The sequence below is a fragment of the Natator depressus genome, chromosome 14 (genome assembly GCF_965152275.1).
Source record: "Natator depressus isolate rNatDep1 chromosome 14, rNatDep2.hap1, whole genome shotgun sequence".
NCBI lineage: Eukaryota > Metazoa > Chordata > Testudines > Cheloniidae > Natator > Natator depressus.
In genome coordinates this window covers 571,665-595,908 of record NC_134247.1, presented here as the reverse complement: position 1 = coordinate 595,908, position 24,244 = coordinate 571,665, and the positions used below count along the sequence as shown (strand labels likewise).

General features: G+C 46.8%; 1 protein-coding gene across 3 annotated transcripts in view; it reads left to right on the top strand.

The window, feature by feature from the left end:
* The window catches only part of ASPSCR1 (ASPSCR1 tether for SLC2A4, UBX domain containing), a 92,714-nt gene that overhangs the window by 13,844 nt on the left and 54,626 nt on the right, over window positions 1–24,244 (top strand). Inside the window, exon 4 of one of the 3 annotated variants that reach the window (XM_074972158.1) lies at window positions 11,214–11,314. The exons of the other annotated variants lie outside the window; for them this stretch is intronic. Coding sequence (XP_074828259.1) covers window positions 11,214–11,314 — 101 coding nt within the window. The remainder of the gene's footprint in view (window positions 1–11,213; window positions 11,315–24,244) is intronic. 3 annotated transcript variants of the gene reach the window in all.

Sequence of the window (24,244 nt, the reverse complement as noted above, 5' to 3'; positions counted from 1 at the left end):
TCTCCTCCTAGTTTAGTGTCATCTGGAAACTTGCTGAGGGTGCAATCCATACCATCCTCCAGATCATTAATGAAGATATTGAACAAAACTGGCCCGAGGACCGACCCCTGGGGCACTCCACTTGATACCGGCTGCCAACTAGACATGGAGCCATTGATCACTACCCGTTGAGCCCGACAATCTAGCCAACTTTCTATCCACCTTATAGTCCATTCATCTAGCCCATACTTCTTTAACTTGCTGGCAAGAATACTGTGGGAGACCGTGTCAAAAGCTTTGCTAAAGTCAAGGAACAACACGTCCACTGCTTTCCCTTCATCCACAGAGCCAGTTATCTCATCATAGAAGGCAATTAGATTAGTCGGGCATGACTTGCCCTTGGTGAATCCATGCTGACTGTTCCCGATCACTTTCCTCTAAGTGCTTCAGAATTGATTCCTTGAGGACCTGCTCCATGATTTTTCCAGGGACTGAGGTGAGGCTGACTGGCCTGTAGTTCCCACGATCCTCCTCCTTCCGTTTTTTAAAGATGGGCACTACATTAGCCTTTTTCCAGTTGTCCGGGACTTCCCCCGATCGCCATGAGTTTTCAAAGATAATGGCCAATGGCTCTACAGTCACATCCGCCAACTCCTTTAGCACTCTCGGATGCAGCGCATCCGGCCCCATAGACTTGTGCTTGTCCAGCTTTTCTAAATAGTCCAGAACCACTTCTTTCTCCACAGAGGGCTGGTCACCTCCTCTCCATGCTGTGCTGCCCAGTGCAGTAGTCTGGGAGCTGACCTTGTTTGTGAAGACAGAGGCAAAAAAAGCCCTGAGTACATTAGCTTTATCCACATCCCCTGTCACTAGGTTGCCTCCCTCATTCAGTAAGGGGCCCACGCTTTCCTTGACTTTCTTCTTGTTGCTAACATACCTGAAGAAAGCCTTCTTGTTACTCTTAACATCTCTTGCTAGCTGCAACTCCAGGTGTGAGTTGGCCTTCCTGATTTCATTCCTGCATGCCCGAGCAATATTTTTATACTCTTCCCTGGTCATTTGTCCAATCTTCCACTTCTTGTAAACTTCTTTTTTGTGTTTAAGATCAGCAAGGATTTCACTGTTAAGCCAAGCTGGTCGCCTGCCATATTTACTATTCTTTCTACACATCGGGATGGTTTGTCCCTGTAACCTCAATAAGGATTCTTTAAGGTTCTCAAAGTGCTTTATAAAGGAGAGGTCAATATCGTCATCCTCATTTTACAGATAGACAAGCTCAGGCCCAGAGATGTTAAGTGATTTGCCCAAAGCCTCACAGTGAGTAGGTAGTAGAATGAGAATTAGAACCCAAATCTCCAGACTCCCAGTTCTCTGCACTATACCTGCACCAAAGTACAACATGCAGATTAACTCAGAAGACACACTACCGCGTTCACAGATCTCTCTTCCATTCATGGCTAAACAAACAAGGCTGCACTTTCAAACCGTTCTGGAAATCAAGAGCCTTCTTTACAGGCGGCAAATGGGCTCAAAATACTGAATACATTCCAATGATCTGTTAATTTGAATTCTACATAATAGCACACATTTAGGGCATGAATTCCATAGTTTAAGTTTATCTCTTGTGAATGTTCTGTCTCCTGCACTCACATGTCTCTCCATATCTGTCAATGGTTTTACTGTTCTTACAGAATGCATCTGTGAAAGGAAGTCACAGGTGCTGAAAGACCTCAATCTCTCAGGTAACCATGGCCAATCCCATAGAGGGCTTTGAGTATCAGGACAAAAGACCTTGAACTGGACTCACAGAAGACAGTGTAGAGTTCCGGGTGACCTGTTTTAGTAAGCAGACGAACTATTGTGTTTTTTTAACTAGTTGAAGCTTTTACAGAGCATGGGCCTTCATTGCTAAATAAAATGAGTTGCAATAACCCAGACTGGTAATCATGAACTCAAGGGTCAGGTCTGTGGCAAGAATGAAGCTGCTCCTCTTCTCCCAGGATTTTTCTTTCCCCTGTGCTTGATGGCAGCCAAGCACAGCACTAAAGGAGGAGAAGGACCTTGGAGCATTGGTTGATCACAGGAGGACTATGAGTCGCCAATGTGATATGGCCGTGAAAAAGCTAATGCGGTCTTGGGATGCATCAAGCGAGGTATTTCCAGTAGAGATAAGGAGGTTTTAGTACCGTTATACAAGGCACTGGTGAGACCTCATTTGGAATACTGTGTGCAGTTATGGTCTCCCATGTTTAAGAAGGATGAATTCAAACTGGAAGAGGTACAGAGAAGGACTACTAGGATGATCCGAGGAATGGAAAACCTGTCTTATGAAAGGAGACTCACGGAGCTTGGCTTGTTTAGCCTAACCAAAAGAAGGTTGAGGGGAGATAAGATTGCTCTCTATAAATGTATCAAAGGGATAAATACCGGAGAGGGAGAGGAATTATTTAAGCTCAGTATCAGTGTGGACACACAAACAAATGGATATAAACTGGTCATCGGGAAGTTTAGACTTGAAATTAGACGAAGGTTTCTAACCATCAGAGGGGTGAATTTTTGGAATAGCCTTCCAAGGGAAGCAGTGGGGGCAAAAGACCTATCTGGCTTCAAGATTAAACTCAATAAGTTTATGGAGGAGATGGTATGATGGGATAACATGATTTTGGCAATTAATTGATCTTTAAATATTCATGGTAAATAGGCCCAATGGCCTGTGATGGGATGTTAGATGGGGTGGGATCTGAGTTACTACAGAGAATTCGTTCCTGGGTATCTGGCTGGTGAATCTTGCCCATATGCTCAGGGTTCAGCTGATTGCCATATTTGGGGTCGGGAAGGAATTTTCCTCCAGGGCAGATTGGAAGAGGCCCTGGAGATTTTTTGCCTTCCTCTGTAGCATGGGGCACTTGCTGGAGGATTTCCTGCTCCTTGAAGTCTTTAAACCATGATTTGAGGACTTCAATAGCTCAGACATAGGTGAGAGGTTTATCACAGGAGTGGGTCGGCGCCTGCATTGTGCAGGAGGTCAGACTATATGATCATAAGGGTTCCTTCTGACCTTAATATCTATGAATCTATGAATCAAAGCCTCCAAAACTAAAGGCAGATCTATCAGGGATTGATTTATCGCGTCTCGTCTAGACACGATAAATCGATCCCCAAACGCACTCCCCGTCAACTCCAGAACTCCTGCTCGTGAGAGGTGGAAGCGGAGTCGACGGGGGAGCGGTAGCAGTCGACTCACTGCCGTCCTCAGGCCAGGTAAGTCGACCTAAGATACGCCGTAGCTGAAGTTGTGTATCTTAGGTTGACCCTGCCCCTGCAGTGTAGACCAGGGCTAAGATCCACTTGAGGCTGAGGAAAAGGTGCTGAAGAGGCCCTACACAGATTCTCAGTACCAGGGAAGCTGCTAGCACCAGAGTGTCCCAAGAGAATGAAGCCCTTTTGTGCCAAGGGAGTGTCTTGGCACCCTCATGAAGTGCCTACGTACTTAATACCGGGTTTCTTAGACACCCAAGTTCCTGGCACCAATAAAGGACCCACACTAATATGGTCCTTAGTCCCAAGGCCAATTCAGATTTCTAAGTGCTCATTTCTCAAGGCCAGTTAGGCCTTGATACCAGAAAATTTACTCTGTACAGTCATCAGCCCCAGACCAATCTGGCACAGTCTTCTGTGGCACCAGGGACACTGAAGTCAAAGGCAGCCACCTCTGTCCATTCACAGGAACAGAAGACTGATCCAGTATCAGAATGAATAACTGGTCTCATAAGACCTCCTCAGTAAGGATGACCTAGACCCTCCATGACCTTCTGGTGCGGGCACAGACTGAGCATCAGTTTGGGGAATGGGCTTCCCTCAGGCACAACAAACAGCAATTGAGCACATCCACATGTGGGACCATGGAGGTACAACACACATCACTTCAATCCACTCTTCTTATTCACAAAAAGAAAAGGAGTACTTGCGGCACCTTAGAGACTAACAAATTTATTTGAGCATAAGCTTTCGTGAGCTACAGCTCACTTCATCGGATGCATTTAGTGGAAAATACAGTGGGGAGATTTATATACATAGAGAACATGAAACAGTGGGTGTTATCATACACACTGTAACGAGGGTGATCACTTAAGGTGAGCTATTACCAGCAGGAGATCAGGGGGCGGGGAAACCTTTTGTAGTGATAATCAAGGTGGGCCATTTCCAGCAGTTGACAAGAACGTCTGAGGAACAGTGGGGGGGAAGGGGAAGGGGGGAAAAAACATGGGGAAATAGTTTTACTTTGTGTAATGACCCATCCACTCCCAGTCTCTATTCAAGCCTAAGTTAATTGTATCCAGTTTGCAAATTAATTCCAATTCAGCAGTCTCTCGTTGGAGTCTGTTTCTGAAGTTTTTTTGTTGAAGAATTGCAACTTTTAGGTCTGTAATCGAGTGACCAGAGAGATTAAAGTGTTCTCCAACTGGCTTTTGAATGTGTTAATTCTTGACGTCTGATTGGTGTCCATTTATTCTTTTACGTAGAGACTGTCCAGTTTGACCAATGTACATGGCAGAGGGGCATTGCTGGCACATGATGGCATATATCACATTGGTAGATGTGCAGGTGAACAAGCCTCTGATAGTGTGGCTGATGTTATTAGGCCCTGTGATGGTGTCCCCTGAATAGATATGTGGACACAGTTGGCAACGGGCTTTCTTGCAAGGATAGGTTCCTGGGTTAGTGGTTCCGTTGTGTGGTGTGTGGTTGCTGGTGAGTATTTGCTTCAGTTTGGGGGGCTGTCTGTAAGCAAGGACTGGCCTGTCTCCCAAGATCTGTGAGAGTGTTGGGTCATCCTTCAGGATAGGTTGTAGATCCTTGATAATGCGTTGGAGAGGTTTTAGTTGGGCGCTGAAGGTGACGGCTAGTGGCGTTCTGTTATTTTCTTTGTTGGGCCTGTCCTGTAGTAGGTGACTTCTGGGTACTCTTCTGGCTCTGCCAATCTGTTTCTTCACTTCAGTAGGTGGGTATTGTAGTTGTAAGAACGCTTAATAGAGATCCTGTAGGTGTTTGTCTCTGTCTGAGGGGTTGGAGCAAATGCGGTTGTATCGTAGAGCTTGGCTGTAGACAATGGATCGTGTGGTGTGGTCTGGATGAAAGCTGGAGGCATGTAGGTAGGAACAGCGGTCAGTAGGTTTCCGGTATAGGGTGGTGTTTATGTGACCATCGCTTATTAGCTCCGTAGTGTCCAGGAAGCGGATCTCTTGTGTGGACACTCGATTACAGACCTAAAAGTTGCAGTTCTTCAACAAAAAAAGTTCAAAAACAGACTCCAATGAGAGACTGCTGAATTGGAATTAATTTGCAAACTGGATGCAATTAACTTAGGCTTGAATAGAGACTGAGAGTGGATGGTCATTACACAAAGTAAAACTATTTCCCCATGTTTGTTCCACCCCCACACCACTGTTCCTCAGGGTATGTCTACACTACGGAATAAGGTCGAATTTATAGAAGTCGGTTTTTTAGAAATCGGTTTTATATATTCGAGTGTGTGTGTCCCCACAGAAGTGCATTAAGTGCATTAACTCGGCGGAGTGCTTCCACAGTACCGAGGCTAGAGTCGACTTCCAGAGCGTTGCCCTGTGGGTAGCTATCCCACAGTTCCCGCAGTCTCCGCTGCCCGTTGGAATTCTGGGTTGAGATCCCAATGCCTGATGGGGCTGAAACATTGTCGCGGGTGGTTCTGGGTACATATCGTCAGTCCTCCCTCCCTCCCTCCCTCCCTCCGTGAAAGCAAGGGCAGACAATCGTTTCACGCCTTTTTTCCTGAGTTACCTGTGCGGACGCCATACCACCGCAAGCATGGAGCCCGCTCAGGTAACCGTCACCGTATGTCTTCTGGGTGCTGGCAGACGCGGTAAGGCATTGCTACACAGTAGCAGCAACCCATTGCCTTCTGGCAGCAGACGGTGCAGTATGACTGATAGCCGTCCTCGTCATGTCCGAGGTGCTCCTGGCCACGTCGGCTGGGAGCGCCTGGGCAGACATGGGCGCAGGGACTAAATTTTTAGTGACTTGACCAGGTCATTCTCTTTAGTCCTGCAGTCAGTCGTATTGAACCGTCTAATGGTGAGCAGGCAGGCAATACGGATTGCTAGCAGTCGTACCATCTTCTGCCGGGCAGGCAAGAGATGACGATGGCTAGCAATCGTATTGTACCATCTTCTGCCGGGCAGGCAAGAGATGACGATGGCTAGCAATCGTATTGTACCATCTTCTGCCGGGCAGGCAAGAGATGAGGATGGCTAGGAGTCGTACTGTACCATCTTCTGCCTAGCAGCCATGAGATGTGGATGGCTTGCAGTCCTTCTGCACCGTCTGTTGCCAGCCAAAGATGTAAAAGATAGATGGAGTGGATGAAAACAAGAAATAGACCAGATTTGTTTTGTACTCATTTGCCTCCTCCCCTGTCTAGGGGACTCATTCCTCTAGGTCACACTGCAGTCACTCACAGAGAAGGTGCTGCGAGGTAGATCTAGCCGTGTATCAATCAGAGGCCAGGCTAACCTCCTTGTTCCAATAAGAACAATAACTTAGGTGCACCATTTCTTATTGGAACCCTCTGTGAAGACCTGCCTGAAATACTCCTTGATGTAAAGCCACCCCCTTTGTGGATTTTAGCCCCCTGAAGCCAACCCTGTAAGCCGTGTCGTCAGTCGCCCCTCCCTCCATCAGAGCAACGGCAGACAATCGTTCCGCGCCTTTTTTCTGTGCGGACGCCATACCAAGGCAAGCATGGAGTCCGCTCAGCTCACTTTGGTAATTAGGAGCACATTAAACACCACACGCATTATCCAGCAGTATATGCAGCACCAGAACCTGGCAAGGCGCTACCGGGCGAGGAGGCGATGTCAGCGTGGTCACGTGAGTGATCAGGACATGGACACAGATTTCTCTGAAAGCATGGGCCCTGCCAATGCATGCATCATGGTGCTAATGGGGCAGGTTCGTGCTGTGGAACGCCGATTCTGGGCTCGGGAAACTAGCACAGACTGGTGGGACCGCATAGTGTTGCAGGTCTGGGACGATTCCCAGTGGCTGCAAAACTTTCGCATGCGTAAGGGCACTTTCATGGAACTTTGTGACTTGCTTTCCCCTGCCCTGAAGCGCATGAATACCAAGATGAGAGCAGCCCTCACAGTTGAGAAGCGAGTGGCGATAGCCCTGTGGAAGCTTGCAACGCCAGACAGCTACCGGTCAGTTGGGAATCAATTTGGAGTGGGCAAATCTACTGTGGGGGCTGCTGTGATGCAAGTAGCCCACGCAATCAAAGATCTGCTGATATCAAGGGTAGTGACCCTGGGAAATGTGCAGGTCATAGTGGATGGCTTTGCTGCAATGGGATTCCCTAACTGTGGTGGGGCCATAGACGGAACCCATATCCCTATCTTGGCACCGGAGCACCAAGCCGGCAAGTACATAAACCGCAAGGGGTACTTTTCAATAGTGCTGCAAGCTCTGGTGGATCACAAGGGACGTTTCACCAACATCAACGTGGGATGGCCGGGAAAGGTACATGACGCTCACATCTTCAGGAACTCTGGTCTGTTTCAAAAGCTTCAAGAAGGGACTTTATTCCCAGGCCAGAAAATAACTGTTGGTGATGTTGAAATGCCTATATGTATCCTTGGGGACCCAGCCTACCCCTTAATGCCATGGCTCATGAAGCCGTACACAGGCAGCCTGGACAGCAGTCAGGAGCTGTTCAACTACAGGCTGAGCAAGTGCAGAATGGTGGTCGAATGTGCATTTGGACGTTTAAAGGCGCGCTGGCGCAGTTTACTGACTCGCTTAGACCTCAGCGAAACCAATATTCCCACTGTTATTACTGCTTGCTGTGTGCTCCACAATATCTGTGAGAGTAAGGGGGAGACGTTTATGGCGGGGTGGGAGGTTGAGGCAAATCGCCTGGCTGCTGGTTACGCGCAGCCAGACACCAGGGCGGTTAGAAGAGCACAGGAGGGCGCGGTGTGCATCAGAGAGGCTTTGAAAACCAGTTTCATGACTGGCCAGGCTACGGTGTGAAAGTTCTGTTTGTTTCTCCTTGATGAAACCCCCCGCCCCTTGGTTCACTCTACTTCCCTGTAAGCTAACCACCCTCCCCTCCTCCCTTCGATCACCGCTTGCAGAGGCAATAAAGTCATTGTTGCTTCACATTCATGCATTCTTTATTCATTCATCACACAAATAGGGGGATGACTACCAAGGTAGCCCAGGAGGGGTGGTGGAGGAGGGAAGGAAAATGCCACACAGCACTTTAAAAGTTTACAACTTTAAAATTTATTGAATGACAGCCTTCTTTTTTTTGGGCAATCCTCTGTGGCGGAGTGGCTGGTTGGCCGGTGGCCCCCCCACCGCGTTCTTGGGGGTCTGGGTGTGGAGGCTATGGAACTTGGGGAGGAGGGCGGTTGGTTACACAGGGGCTGTAGTGGCAGTCTGTGCTCCAGCTGCCTTTCCTGCAGCTCAACCATACACTGGAGCGTACTGGTTTGGTCCTCCAGCAGCCTCAGCATTGAATCCTGCCTCCTCTCATCACACTGCCGCCACATTCGAGCTTCAGTCCTCTCTTCAGCCCGCCACCTCTCCTCCTGGTCATTTTGTGCTTTCCTGCAGTCTGACATTATTTGCCTCCACGCATTTGTCTGTGCTCTGTCAGTGTGGGAGGACAGCATGAGCTCGGAGAACATTTCATCTCGAGTGCGTTTTTTTTTCTTTCTAATCTTCACTAGCCTCTGGGAAGGAGAAGATCCTGTGATCATTGAAACACATGCAGCTGGTGGAGAGAAAAAAAAAGGGACAGCGGTATTTAAAAAGACACATTTTATAAAACACTGGCTACACTCTTTCAGGGTAAACCTTGCTGTTAACATTACATACATAGCACATGTGCTTTCGTTACAAGGTCGCATTTTGCCTCCCCCCACCGCGTGGCTACCCCCTCAACCCTCCCCCCTCCCTGTGGCTAACAGCGGGGAACATTTCTGTTCAGCTGCAGGCAAACAGCCCAGCAGGAATGGGCTCCTCTGAGTGTCCCCTGAAGAAAAGCACCCTATTTCAACCAGGTGACCATGGATTATCTCTCACTCTCCTGAGGATAACACAGAGAGATAAAGAACGGATGTTGCTGGAACGCCAGCAAACATACACTGCAATGCTTTGTTGTACAATGATTCCCGAGTACGTGTTACTGGCCTGGAGTGGTAAAGTGTCCTACCATGAAGGACGCAATAAGTCTGCCCTCCCCAGAAACCTTTTGCAAAGGCTTTGGGAGTACATCCAGGAGAGCCGCGAATGCCAGGGCAAAGTAATCCTTTCACATGCTTACTTTTAAACCATGTATAGTATTTTAAAAGGTACACTCACCGGAGGTCCCTTCTCCGCCTGCTGGGTCCAGGAGGCAGCCTTGGGTGGGTTCAGGGGGTACTGGCTCCAGGTCCAGGGTGAGAAACAGTTCCTGGCTGTCGGGAAAACCGGTTTCTCCGCTTGCTTGCTGTGAGCTATCTACAACCTCGTTGTCGTCATCATCATCTTCTTCGTCCCCAAAACCTGCTTCCGTATTGCCTCCATCTCCATTGAAGGAGTCAAACAACACAGCTGGGGTAGTGGTGGCTGAACCCCCTAAAATGGCATGCAGCTCATCATAGAAGCGGCATGTTTGGGGCTCTGACCCGGAGCGGCCGTTCGCCTCTCTAGTTTTCTGGTAGGCTTGCCTCAGCTCCTTCAGTTTCACGCGGCACTGCTTCGGGTCCCTGTTATGGCCTCTGTCCTTCATGCCCCGGGAGATTTTGACAAAGGTTTTGGCATTTCGAAAACTGGAACGGAGTTCTGATAGCACAGATTCCTCTCCCCATACAGCGATCAGATCCCGTACCTCCCGTTCGGTCCATGCTGGAGCTCTTTTGCGATTCTGAGACTCCATCATGGTCACCTCTGCTGATGAGCTCTGAATGGTCACCTGCAGCTTGCCACGCTGGCCAAACAGGAAATGAGATTCAAAAGTTCGCGGTTCTTTTCCTGTCTACCTGGCCAGTGCATCTGAGTTGAGAGTGCTGTCCAGAGCGGTCAAAATGGAGCACTCTGGGATAGCTCCCGGAGGCCAATACCGTCGAATTGTGTCCACAGTACCCCAAATTCGACCCGGCAAGGCCGATTTAAGCGCTAATCCACTTGTCAGGGGTGGAGTAAGGAAATCGATTTTAAGAGCCCTTTAAGTCGAAATAAAGGGCTTCATCGTGTGGACGGGTGCAGGTTTACATCGATTTAATGCTGCTAAATTCGACCTAAAGTCCTAGTGTAGACCAGGGCTCAGACTATTCAAATGGAAAGAATCAAAACTAACGGTGCTCTCTTGGCTGGGGGACTGAAAGCGGAGTGGTTAGTTTCACTCTGTGGATATTAACTAAAATATGGTTGTATTAGGTTTCCAGCAATGCAGGGGAAGGTTTAAATCCCAACAGTCCCCAATAAAAGAAGTTTACATGGCATTTAAAAAAAGTTAAATATTTCTATTCACACTACGGTTTCTAAAAATTTGCTTTTAAAGCAACCCTTTGGTGTGCCCCAGCCTCCATGCATCTTCAGAGTGCTTTCTGCTGGTCTTGTGGGAACGTTGCAAACATCGAGAATTCCATCCTGTGGCCACCCCTTCATAGAATCACAGTATCATTCATAACTCATTTCTGCTCATAGGGATAGCTGTTTTAGGCATCCCCCCAACCCTCCCCCAGTATTACATTTGGGGTGGGAGTTACAAACTGTACATTACTGCCTTGTATTTGGGGAGAAAATCTGGAACCAAGAACAGACTCTGAGATGGTATCACTGTATTCTGAAGTCACTTCTTTGGAATTAATGTTTTGAAGTTCAGAATGACCCTGATGGCTGCCAGTCAGGAACATAAATAAAACACAGGACTGGAAGTCAGGACTCTAAGGTTCTATTCACAGCTCTGCCATTGACTCTCTCTATATGATTTTGGGCAAGTTATCTTGCCTCTCCTTTTTTTCTCACTAACTGTAAACTGGAAATGATATTGACATATACCTCCTGGGGCTTGTGAAGTAATTCTTTAATGTTTGTAAGATGCTTGTTTCAGCCTTGGATAGGAGGTCCTAGAGATGAAGTACCTTAAAAAAAAATTGTGAAGAAATTGAATTTCCTCCCTGTCCTTAACAGTGGATTTTCCCCTTTAGGTTCAGATTGCATTGCAGTTGAACAGTGGTTCCCGGTTACAGGACACCTTTCACTCTGGCCAGACACTGTGGGAACTTCTCAGCCATTTTACACAAACCAGGTGAGCAATGAGGCATGTAGAAGGGAAAGGGCTTGTTTCCAGGGACACTTCCAACAGTCAGCTGAAGAAGGATGGATAGCTACCACTTTTAGACATTGTCAAAAGACACTTGGAGATTTCTAGAAATTATATGTATTTTTATTGTGCTCTCCACTCTCTTACATTCTGCTCATGTCTTATTAAATTACATTGATTCATAGTTAGACCAGGATAAAAGAGAGAATGTAACTTCTTGCTTCAGAATATAAAGCAACCACTAACTCCCTGAGGCTGGGAATAAACTTCCCTGTGGACCTGTTACTGTATGTGTCCATTATGGGGACTTACACTGAAATATTTGCTACTGCCAGAGGTGGGGGCTGGACTAGATGGACTACTGGTGTGTCTGCTCTGGCAGTTCCATGTGTTCAGTCAAGTGGGGTTCCTTCTTGAACAAACGGCTGGTTTCCTCTGAACGCTTTGGGGAAGCCTGGAGTACAGGCTAAAGTGGCATTTTCAAACCATTGATTAGGTCTTGTTTAAAGAGCAGGGTTTCATGCCTGCTCCTGCTGTCTTGCTCTAGCTAGAAAGAACTTCATACATATTTCTAAGGGTTAAGAAGTTTCTGTAGTTTGCCTCGGCTTTGCTGCAGTCTGCATTCCGCGGCTCCTTCCGTCTTTAGTTGACTCAAGAACAATAGCAGCATTTTTTTAAAATGTCAAACTAATAAACTCTACTCCAAAGACAGTTCTGCTCTTTGATTTCGTTTTTGTTTGTGGCTTTGGAAGGCTGAGCCTCTTGAAGCTGAGGCAAATTCTGCCAATTCTGCCAGGAGTAGTATGGAGGATTTCAGCTTCCCGTTTTTTTAGCAGGATTTACCTTTTGCTAATGTGCTGTCTCTTCTGGCCTTGTCTGCCTATTTTATTCTTTCATTTGCTCAGTTCCCACTTTCTGGCTGGTGCTCTGGGCTTTTTCTAACTTGATGGGAGAGTTTCTGTTGCATTTGAAGCTCTTGCACCATGATGCAGATGCTATGCTGCAATGTGTAACTGGAAGCTGGTTTGAGTACTGAAACCATTTAAATACCTATCTAAAAAAAGTAAGTGATTCAGTATCATACCAAACCCTCCAAAGGCTCCCAGAGCTCTGACACTAGGACTTCTAGGAAATAAAAGGTCATTTGGAATAATCTGATGAGTAACAGCATGCAGATGAATGTCTTAGTCCATGTCAACCGTGTATGATTAACATTTTTAATTTCATGTGATAACTGATGCATAAGGTCTCTACAGGAATATGATCTAAGGAGTTGGGGGCCAGGCGGGAAGGAAACTCCTCTCCTTCCCCCCATTCCTCAGAGCTGGGTGCTGGAGGAGCTTGTATGCAGGTTTCCCAAATACTTTTGGTCTCATTGCTTCTAAAAAGTAAAGGAGTACTTGTGGCACCTTAGAGACTAACAAATTTCTTTTTGCGAATACAGACTAACACGGCTGCTACTCTGAAACCTGTCATTGCTTTTAAAGTCCCTTTGATAGTGGGACCAATTGAGGAGTTCAAATATGTGGAAGTTCAGGCAATTCCTGGCATAGACTGAATTAGTATATTTACTAAAGCTGCAAATGGAGGATAAAGTGTCCCCTATGAGCAGATGTGGTTATGAACTGAGAGCAGTACATGCTGTGGCTCAGGCAGGCTGGCCTTGGGCTGTGGAGACAGTGCTCAATGTAATTTTTCAGAGCAGAACTTCGCATCATTTCTGGGAGTGTTAGAGGGCAGCATCAATCCTTTGCCAGCCAGTGGCTGGGGGCTACTGAAAAACTGAAGCTTGCTGATTGCTCCTCTATCATTGGAATACGCTGTCTTTGCTAGGGCCCAAGAAACTGCATAGTACACACTAGTCCTGAAGAGCTTGCCTTTGGCACAGGTTCTGAGGGGAAGTAATCGTTGCTTTTTAGGTCTCTCCCTTGTTTGATACATGGGAAGAAAGTTGTTTGGGTTGGCTGAATGCACAATCCAAAAACAGGTCCTTTAAGGCAATTCAAACTAAGGACAAAAGAAAACAAAGATGTTTGATACTAAAACAGCTGCCTGAGTACCCGTCTCAGAAGGACAAGAAAGCTGACATGCTGGTGACTGGGGAGGCATTATTGTTAAGATTAAACTAAACTACAGTAAATTGAATGGCTCTCGTAACCCAAAACATCCATTCTAAAGGTAACATACGTGTAGGATTCTCGCTTTTGGGTCTTAGCTCTTTCGTTTGAGACTGGGAGAACTCCTGTAGCACTTTGGTTTTTGTTTTTAAATTGTAAGGGCAGGTACCTGGGTAAAGCGAGCCAGATTCCCTTCCAGTAGTCACACACCAAGCCTTCCTGAGTTTAAATTTTCCCCTCTGTACGTTCTAGTATCACAGAGACTCTTGCATCATCCTGGTAATGGGTGACACCCCCCGCCCCCAGGACTTTCTGCCCTTGTCCCAGACTAGGGACTATCCATAATTAGAAGCAGACTTCCAAACACCACCTGTTCATATTGTGACCACAGATGTATGTAACAGAAGAATCCATGGATGTGGACTTCTCACCATGGGAATTTAGTCCCTCCAGGAACGGCAGTAGCACAAAAATGTTCTGGAGACAAGGATGGTCCTGTCTGCATTAAGGACCTTTGGAGACCTAATAAATGTGATCCTGGTTCAAACAGATAATTAGGTCTCCTTATCTTACATAAACAAGCAAAGAGGCACTGGAACCTATATGGATATGTAAACCTCCTGCATCCCACAAAAGATTCCTTATAGCAGTGTACCTGGCAGGGAAGTGAATAAGACTGTAGGTGCACTGCAGCTGATCCATGTTAGCTCCTCATGAATGATTTCTGGATCAAGAAGTGGCAGACTAGATCTTCTTCCAGTGACGGACAGCAGAGGCCAATCTCTTCCTACTCACTTCCCCGCATGCTTTGTGTCAAAAAATACTTGGGTTCTACTTGGGTCAAATAAAAGGACAAACCAAGTTCTTGTTTTCTGACCTCAGTTCACTGGGCAGTGTTGTCAGTAAGAAGACTGTGTCTACATGGTCGTGTCAAGAAATAGTCATGGCAAGGCTCACTCAGTTTGAGGTGAGGTGGCCACCATTGCCTGCCTCAGATGTGTTTTCATCCTGTACATATGCAATACTGCGATATGGTCTCCTCTCTACACATTTACCAAAGCAGCATTGCTTGGATTGGGATGCAGGAAGGGACTCCTGTTTTGTAGTAGCTCCAGGGTAGGCGGAGGCTGAACTCTCTTAACCCCAAACAAGTTTTTCTTTTGGGATATCTCATTTTCAGTTGGTCACATTTTAAATATTTTCCTTAATTGTTGTTTCATCTTCAGGCTTGAATGCTGAGCCTGATTATCATGAGGTATTTGTAGTCCTCTTCTCTAAAACAGTCAGCTCCCTAACCCTCTCTGTTCACACTGTTGGTATTGTCCTTAGCAATGTCACTTGTTACAGCTTTACTCACTTGTCTTTTTGGTGGACGTCCCTCATGCTTCTTCCTTTTCACTATGCTTCTTCCTTTTCAAGAGTAGTGATCGTGCTCCTGTGATGTCATTAGAGAAGAGAAAACTTCGTTTGTCTCTGAGATTATGCTCTTGGAGGGCTCTTACTGCTCCACTCACCTCCTTTCAAAAGTCTGGAGGATTATCTCTTTGAGATGTTTTTCTTAGTTTTGTTTTTTTAAGGAATATTTCTTTTGATCACATGTTGATCATATTTGGATCTGCCTCGGCCTTTGAGAGCTCCACCTCAGTGCCGTCAGTCAGAACTGACTAGAATGATTGGAGGGAGTGGAATATGAGACAGGAAGGGGCCGGACACATACACATGTCCTGTCTCACTGCCACTGCCCTCAAGGGTTTAAACACCGCCCCCCTGATAGAGCCGAGGGCGTTTCAATCTTGTGTTAAGGAGCTAAGACCCAGGGGTGTCAGTAATGTTATAAGGAAGTCCCCCTCTTAACGGAGGAAATACCTGCTGTCTAGTGGGGAAGCCATCTATGTGCAGTGAGTGATAAATAACCTCTCTACAGCTCGCTCACACGTCAGCTAGTGTTTCCTCAGTTAAAAATGTGAGCTCTTTCTTGTGTGATTTGGTTTCATGGAGTGGTCTCATTTGCTGTGGGTTATTGTAACGCCAACTTAATAGTTAATGTACATACAGCTCTTTGAAGATGTAAAGTGCTACAGAAGTGTTAAGAATTATTAACTTCACCCCATCAGACACAGGTGGGATTTCCTGCCCTCTGGGAGGTGAGATCAGCAGTTTGGAAGGACTTTTCATTAAATGCAGGAAGCAGCAAAGATGCCATAAGTGACTTGGTCATGTAACATTTGGACTGATGGTCTCTTGGCTGAAGTCACTGACTTATGGTTACTTCTGCGTGGGTCCTGGTAGCATAAGTTAGTTCTCCGTTTGTTGGCTTTTGCTGCATCCTTCCTTGGGCTTTCCCTTTGGAGATGTTTTCCTGGAGAGCTCTGCCGCCTGAAATGCATAAAGGGAAGTCTTCTAAACCCACTGGAATTTCCCTCGGGTCTCCAGTGTCCATCTCTGCTAATTGAGTCTGAAGAAAGTCTGGAAGCTATTGCAGGCTGCTCCTCCTCTCAATGTGCTGCACTCCTTGCACAAGATGTTTACAGGTCCTGTCAGATTACTACATGAGGGAATCTAATCTGCCTGCTTTCCCCTTCTGAAGAACAGCACATCAAAGAAATAGCAGTGTGTTTGATGTGTCTGCTTGCCTCAGTGAATGCACGTAATGGATTAGCAGCCGCTGGAGGAGGAGCCTGCTGGCTTCCAGCAGTTACACAAAAACAAATCTCTTGGATCTTTGATTTGTGTCTGCCCTACAGAGACAGGATTGAGGCACGTGGTCCTGCACACCCCACCTCTGGCAGCAGGATTAGGGGATGCTGTCCCTTTTCTCTCTCCCACTCCTGCCCATCTGGCAGCTTCCTCTGTTTCTGTAAATTCTTTCACTTAAACAGTGTTTGTTTGCCCTGATGTTTGTGAAGAACATTCTGTCACTCTGACCCTGTGCTGTTGTTTATTTGCGGTAGTACCCACTATAAAAAGAATGTGCTTTGATCCAAGGAGCTCACAATCTAAGAACAAACATGTAGACAGAGGTCAGGGGAAGGGAAATAACAATAGATAATGTATACAAGTCCAGCTTGTTCACTATAAACTAGGTCTTTTTGATAGGGTGCCACCATGCCTCAGTTTCCTCCTCTTCCAGCTGGTAGTCTGCCATCTCTCCTGGTAGTTAAGGAATTTGGAGTTTGAATGATGAGGCCTCTGGCCAGTTCTCCATTTTAGTATGCCCTTTTGGGGGGTTAACAAAACAAGTTTCAAAACACAAATTGTACACTGCTATCCTCCCTGGTCTTGGTAGTCCTTTGGCCCCTGCTGCAGGTTGTCCACAGCTTGCTTCCTAGGGACTGGATGGTCCTTTCCCTAGCCTCTCTTGGGTCGGTGATCTTTTCCCTTACAGCAGGGATGTTAGATGGTCCCTTCCAGAGGTGGCACAACAATGGTGTAGGGTCCCAGAATGCTTGCTCTTAAAGGGCCCAAGGATTGTAACACATGTCCCAGCTACCAGTGCCTTGTTGCAGGCCAGAATGGAGGCTATTGTAGTAATTAAGGAGGCATATAGTGAGGGCCTGAATGAAAGATTTGACTGTGGGAATGGAGAGAGAAGGATGAATCCTGGAGAGAAGTGGCAGGACTTGGAACGGGCTGTATGTGTTGGGGTAAGGGAGGTGGGAGGAATGAAAGGTTGCCCCCAAGTTGCAGACCTGTGGAGGATGGTGGTGGTAACAGTGAAGAAAAAGGAGAGTAGAGTTGAGTTTGGTGGGAAGATAAAAAGTATGATTTTGCCCATGTTCAGTTTCAGATAAGGAGATATCTAAGAGGTGGTGTTTAGAGGCTGGTATGCAGGATTGGATAGAAGGAGAGAGTTTAATGATGGAGGGGAGAGAGTTTGCGAGTCATCAGAACGTGGCAGGTAGCTGAAACCATGTAAGCTGATCAGATCATCTATAGATAGGGTGTAAAATGAGAAGAAAAAAGGGCCAAAGATGGAGCCCTGGGGAAACCCGCACAGAGCATCAGAGAAGGACCTGCTGAAAGAGTTGCTAAAAGAATGGCCAGAGAGGGACAGGGAAAACCAGGAGACTGACTGTATCTTGAAAGCCAAGAAGGCTGCCTGAGACAAAATCTCTGAAAGGGGAACCTGTGCTAACTCAAAAAGAAAAGGAGTACTTGTGGCACCTTAGAGACTAACCAATTTATTTGAGCATGAGCTTTCGTGAGCTACAGCTCACTTCATCGGATGCATACTGTATGCATCCGATGAAGTGAGCTGTAGCTCACGAAAGCTCATGCTCAAATAAATTGGTTAGTCTCTAAGGTGCCACAAGTACTCCTTTTCTTTTTGCGAATACAGACTAACATGGCTGTTACTCTGAAACCTGTGCTAACTCAGAAACCTAGCAGTGGGAATGTTCATAGCAGCTATGGTAACTATCTCAGTTCTGGACCTTTCCCTTCAGCAGAAACATTGGGCTCCTCAAGGGGTTTGGATGGATCTTTTGCAGTGTGGGTGGAGTGTGAGCAAGGCCCAGCTATTGTTCTTTGTTTGATCCCTGCTTTCCTGTTCCATGTGATTTCTTGATTGCAGTCTCCTGAAACAGACCTGTTTTTCTGGGACCTTCAGGCTTGAGCTTACCTGTCGAACTGGCCCTTGGTCACCCAGTGTCCTTGAGAGTAACTGTGTTATACATGATTCTAAGTGAGGAAATGAACTTTGGATTCCTTCAGATCTCTGCATGCAACTCTCCCTCCCCACAGAGGGAATTGATTGCTGGACCGTAAGTCTGTGTTGAACCCTTGGCAGCCCCATTTTGGATCATTTATTGGCTCTTGGTGATGGATAAGGAAGGGTTTGGCAGAAGAGCCCTCACCTTTCGTAATCTGAGTGCTGAGAACAGAAAGTTTACAGCCGTAGCTCTTGCACTGAAATACTAAAGGGATTGACTGTAACCTGCCCCATGTCGAAGCCTTGCTGGGACGATGCAGAGAGCTGAAGTGCTTTTCTGCTAACTCTACTGATTTTGCGATGAATCCAAATACTACTTCAAATCCACTGGATTTGCTTCAAATCCAAATACTGAACTCTAAAATTTAGTTACTTTACTATTAATGCCTATTAACACAACTGAATTTTCCTCAAAACTGAAATGGTCTCTCTCCAGTGTTAACCTATGATCTGGTCAGTTCTGTGCAGAGGGAGAGATCCTGGAAATTCAGTCCCCATGCACCAGCAAGATGTTCACATCTTACTCTAGGAGCCCTATGCGCACACCCACCAATTACTGTCCAGCCTCCAATCTCCCTTTTCTTGGCATGGTTATCTGGAAGGTGGTGGCATCCAAGCTCCAGAAGCATATGTCCTCTGCTGTCACCCCGGACCCCTGACACTGATTTCAGACCAGGCTGCAGGACAGAAAGTCTTGCTGTTGCTGATGGGTGGCTTCCCTCTGGTTCTGGATGAGAAACAAACCTTTGTGCTGAAACTGCTGGATCTCTCTGTGGCCTTCAACACTGTTGGTCATTCCATGCCTGGAAGAGATCTGCGGTTACATGAAGAATAGTTGGCACTAGCTCTGCTCAGGAAAGAGAAGAGTGATTCTAGTAGGGATGGGGAGGCACATGGTATTTGGAAGTTCCTTAGATTTCACGTGTGATCAACAGAATCAGCTCACATGTCGAAAGAAGTGTGTCACTGTGGGGTTGTGCTGGACTTTCCTCCTAGATGCACAGATTGCCACAGTGCTAAAGAATTATTTCTTTCATCTGTGCCTGATCAGGAAATGGTGCCTCCTCCTCTAGCCTGAGAGCTTTCCTTTGGGGCTTACGTTGTCTTCACCTCCAGGTGAGGTGATTGCAGGTCACTGTTTGGGGCTGTACCCAGCATGCAGCAGGAGCTTTCTAAACTACAAAGGCTGATTTGAGCACATCACACCTGTGCTACATGTACTTCACTGTCATTTGAGAGCAGAATTAAAGGGTCCGAGTCTCAAAATCAAAGCCTTTAACAGACTATGACATGGCTACCTCAGTCTGTCTTACCCTTCATGTATCTCCAGGACAGCAGCGTGTCACAGGAACACAGTAGCTAGAGAGAGTTACATTTAAACTACTTGCTCCTGGGGCCAGAGCATTCTCAGTAATGGAACTCTAGCTACAAAACTCCTTGCCAGGAAGGGTTAGAATGAATTCAACTCAAATGGTTGGATCAACCTGTGAATTTGGTCTTACTGCCCATGGCAGCAAGATGGAATTTGATGGCTTGCATCTGCTGCCATGCAGCAACCTCTCTTCAGAACCTGGTAGATAGGAACATTTTCCTGCCTTTGGCTCCTTGTTTTATTTTAGTCAATTTTGACTAATTTTCTTCAGTTTAGTGCATCAGTGCCTTAGTGCTAAATGGCTGAGTTCAAACCCTTGTGCTTCAAGTCCTGCGTATATTCAGTGGTCTTAGTCTCTTAATGGAGGAACATAACTGTTGCCTTTTTTTGTTTGGGTGTGGGCTGTATTCTGGACTATTGTTCAGGGTGCTGGTCCTTCTCCCACAGAACCTGCCACTTCAGAGACACTCTGTTAAAACTCTTTCTGTTGGAGCAAGAGGTGTATTGGATTCAGAAGGACAGCCCACTGATTCAAAAAAGGGACATTCTCTCAGAAATCCAATTCCTTCAGTGGCCCAGTAAGTAGGAATTCTACCCCAAAGCTCCTTTGGCTACTCCTGAGGAGAAAACTTCTACTCCTTTGACATGCTGTCTTCAGTCCCTCATATCAAGCTGTATGCAAGTTGAGACCTGAGCATTGAAGACTGGTACCACCTCAAGGCAGGGCAGGTAGAGGACAGTATCAGGGATGACTCAGAGCACCATGCTTCTTTCCTAGAGCAGGAGGAAAGAATCATGAACCTACTGACTCTTCTAAATCTTGGACCCACAAGCCTTATCACTCAGTGCTGGCCACTGTGGTGGACCTTTGCTTCCTCCAGCGCTGACTGAAGCCAAATCAACCGCAGTACCAAAGGGTGGAACCAGCAACAGTTCCCTCTTGGCTACAGTACTGATATCCATGGTACTGGACCTGGTGATAATGCCAGAGTCTAATGCTGCCACGTTATTATTGATTACTAGCTACAGATTTAGAGTTCCAGACACTGCCTTTGGTACCATTGCTACAGGTACTGGTTTCCCCAGTAATGAGAAATCCTAAGAAGCCCCTAGCACCAGTACCTTCCCCTCTTACCAAGGGGAGGACAGCAGCACATCCAGAGCAAATATATTTCTCTTTCTTTTTCCTCAGAGTCAAGCTGTTTCCCTTTTCTGGACATCCAACAACTTTCCCCTTGTGATTACCTTGATTAAAAAAAAAAAACACTTACAGCCCCCTATGGTCACCAGGGATTCAGTATAGGAGGCACTTGTCCTCAGGGATTCCTAGAGAAATCCAAATTACGATTGAAGATCTTCACTTTGAAGGACCGGATCTTGTCAGTTCCCATATGGTTTAGTCATTACACACCCACAAGAGAGCCCCTCTTCTTCTACCAGCATCCACCTTGCATTAGCTCCCAAACAGCAGGTTTGATGCTCCTGTTGAAAGCTGTATACCAGTTCTGCCACAACTTGCCTTTCTCTTTTTGCCATTTTTAGTTGACACCTTTCCTATTTTTCTCAGGCACAAACTGGGATTATTTCAGAGCATTTGTTACTGGAGATTATTGCCAAAGACCACTCCATAGAATTCCAGTTCTTGCCGCCTGTCTCTTGTCCCTCTTAGGGACCTATCTTGGGGAGACAATTGAGGGAAGAAGTGGGTTCTTTATTTCAAGTAGGAGCCAGAGAAGCACCACCTCAGGAGTTCAGAGAGAAGGGTTTCTATTTCAGCTACTTCCTTACTCCCAAAAGAAAGGGGGAATGTGCCCTATCCTGGATCTGAGGCAACAAAACACATTCATTGACTCAGATTCAGAATTGTGATACTAGCCTCCATCATCTTTCTGTAGAGGTCTTTCCCCCGTCCCTTCATACGCTGGTCGTAATGAACATCAGCCAGGCTGTTGCCACAGTGATACTTATAGCTCTTTATTGGGCCAAACATTACTGGCTCACAGACCTCTGCAGATCTCTCGCCTTAATCTTCCATACTTACGTTCCTAGAATCAGGGACAAATTTTCCACCCAGACCCCATGTCTCTTCACGTGACTGCTTGAAAGTTAGCTGGCTGAGCATAACAGATGGAGACTATTCACAGAAGTCCAAGAATTATTGATATTGAGCAGGAGCCCTCTTCCACTTTGATCTGTAGACTGATCTTGCAGAGATTTTTTCCATCTGGGCTTCACAACAAAGTCCTAACCCATTCTAGATTACATACTCCATTTTAAGCTATCGGGCTTCACTGTCAGCTCTGTCAGGGTCCAGTTAGATGCCGTTTCAACTTGTCACCTTCCTGTTCAAACTCATAGTGTTCTCGTCCCATTGTTATAAAAGGGCTGGTTTATGCCTATCTCCCCCACCCCCATTCAGGAACCTCCCACGTCTTGGGATCTTAATATAGTTCTGGTGGGCCTTCTGGCACTCGCGTTCAAATCTTTACCTAAGTGCTTTCTTCACCATTTCACCCTGAAAACAGACTTTTTGGTAGCTATCACATCAGCCAGAAGGGCTGGTGAGATCCAAGCATTAATGGCATGTCCTCCATACACAGTAGTCCATCCACAGGGATAAAATAATGCTGAGACCCCATCCTAAAGTTCTCATTAAGGTGGCGTCGGATTGTCATTTAAACCCAAACCATCAGTTTCTCAGTTTTCCTCTCCAAACTCCACTTGAACCTAGGGAAGGCAAACTGCATACCATAAATTTTCCCAGTGCCCTGCTATATTACTTGAATAAAACAAAGCCACTTGATAATCCTCCTCTTTATTTGTGGCATTGGGGAAAAACTGTGCAGGGCCAACTAGTCTCTCCTCTGAGATTATCCTCTTGGATTACCCAATGCATTACAGTATTACGTTAGTTAGCTAGTCTACCCCTTCATCAGGAATTGAATCACACTCAACTATTGCTCAGGCAATCACTGCAGTTTGCCTAAGAGACATTCCTATACTAGAAATCTGCAGAGCAGATATAGCTTATTTTGCTCACTGAACTAGTATAAACAATATTTGCAATGGTGCTTTTTCCAGTATAAGATGTGTCTGCATTGGGAAGGTTTGACGTCATAGGTATGCCAGCAAACCTTTTCAAATGGAGATCTGGCAGCAGTAACTAGTTCTTAGAGATGTTTTATCCATGTTGATCCCATGACTCCCCCTCCATCCCAACTCCTTCGGAGTCTCTCTCTGCTGGGATTCTGAATTAGTGAGGGAACTGAGAACTGATTGGGGCTGCGCTGCTCTGCCCTGCATGCTGTCAGGCTGAGGTGGAGCACAAGGACATGCAGGGCATGGCCCCCATAGACACTGCTGATCAAAAGATTCTGACCTTGAGCACAGGAGACACATGCACGCTACCAGTACCTGGACAAACTTCTCAGAGAACCAGAGTTGCTGCAAGGTAAATAACTGTTGTTTTTGTGCTGATGACTATCAAATATACAAACCTTTTACTGGACCCCTTTTACTGCCTCCTTCCTGGCAGTCTTCTTTCCCTGTCTTGAAGTACATTTGAGATTAAATCGCCCCTTCAGATCTAAATGTCTGAGGCCATGTCTACATTACAGGGACTGTTGAGGCATAGTTATAGCACTGAAGTTATGCTGGCGTAACTGTAGTGTGGATGCAGCCTATAGTGGTGGAAGGGGTTTTTCTGTCGCTGTAGGAACACCACTTCCCGGAGTGACGGTAGCTAGGTCAATGGAAGCATTTTGCTACCAATCTAGCTGCGTCTACACCGGGGGTTAGGTGAGCATAGCTACAGTGCTTAGTGGGGTGGATTCTTCACCTCCCTGAGTGATGTAGTTATGTTGACCTACATGTTAAGTGTAGACCAGGCCTGAGAAAAGTGCTTCTCTTTGGGGAAAGGGGAGAAACAGCACATTCTCTGGCTGCTTCTCTGCTGTCCAAAACTTGTGCTGCTTCCTTGACTCTGAAGTCCCTATTTCCCTCATCTCCTCTGCCTGCAAACTGCCTGTGACCAGCTCTGCAACATTGTTGGTATATGCCCTGCCTCACTGAAGTTCTTAGCCATGTCTTCATCTCACACCTTGGGTATTGCAGCTGCCTTCTCTATGGCTTCCTCAAGTCCTTGCTCTCCAGAATGAATGAAATAATGCTGTTGTCCATGTTGTATGTCTGGTACCAAGACAACTGCATCACTCTCCTCCTTAGGTTATTTATTATTTGTGTCTCCTTTCTGCTAGATCAGGGGTGGACAAACTTTTTGGCCTGAGGGCCACATCAGGGTTGTGAAACTGTATGGAGAGCCGGGTAGGGAAGGCTGTGCCTCCCCAAACAGCCTGGCCCACCCCCTCCCACGTCCTGCCCCCTGTCAGAGCCCCCGCCTGATCCAACCCCCCCTGCTCTTTGTCCCCTGACCGCCCCCGTCCCTGACCGCCGCTTGGGACCCCACCCCCTATCCAACCCCCCTGCTCCCTGTCCCCTGACTGCCCTGACCCCTATCCACTCTCCCGCCCCCTGACAGGCCCCCTGGGACTCCCACGCCTATCCAACCCCCCGTTCCCCATCCCTTGACCGCCCCCCCAGAACCTCTGCCCCATCAAACCTCCCCCTGCTCCCTGTCCCCTGACTGCCCTGCCCCTTATCCACACCTCCACCCCTAACTACCCCCCGGGATCCCACCCCCTATCCAACTCCCCCTG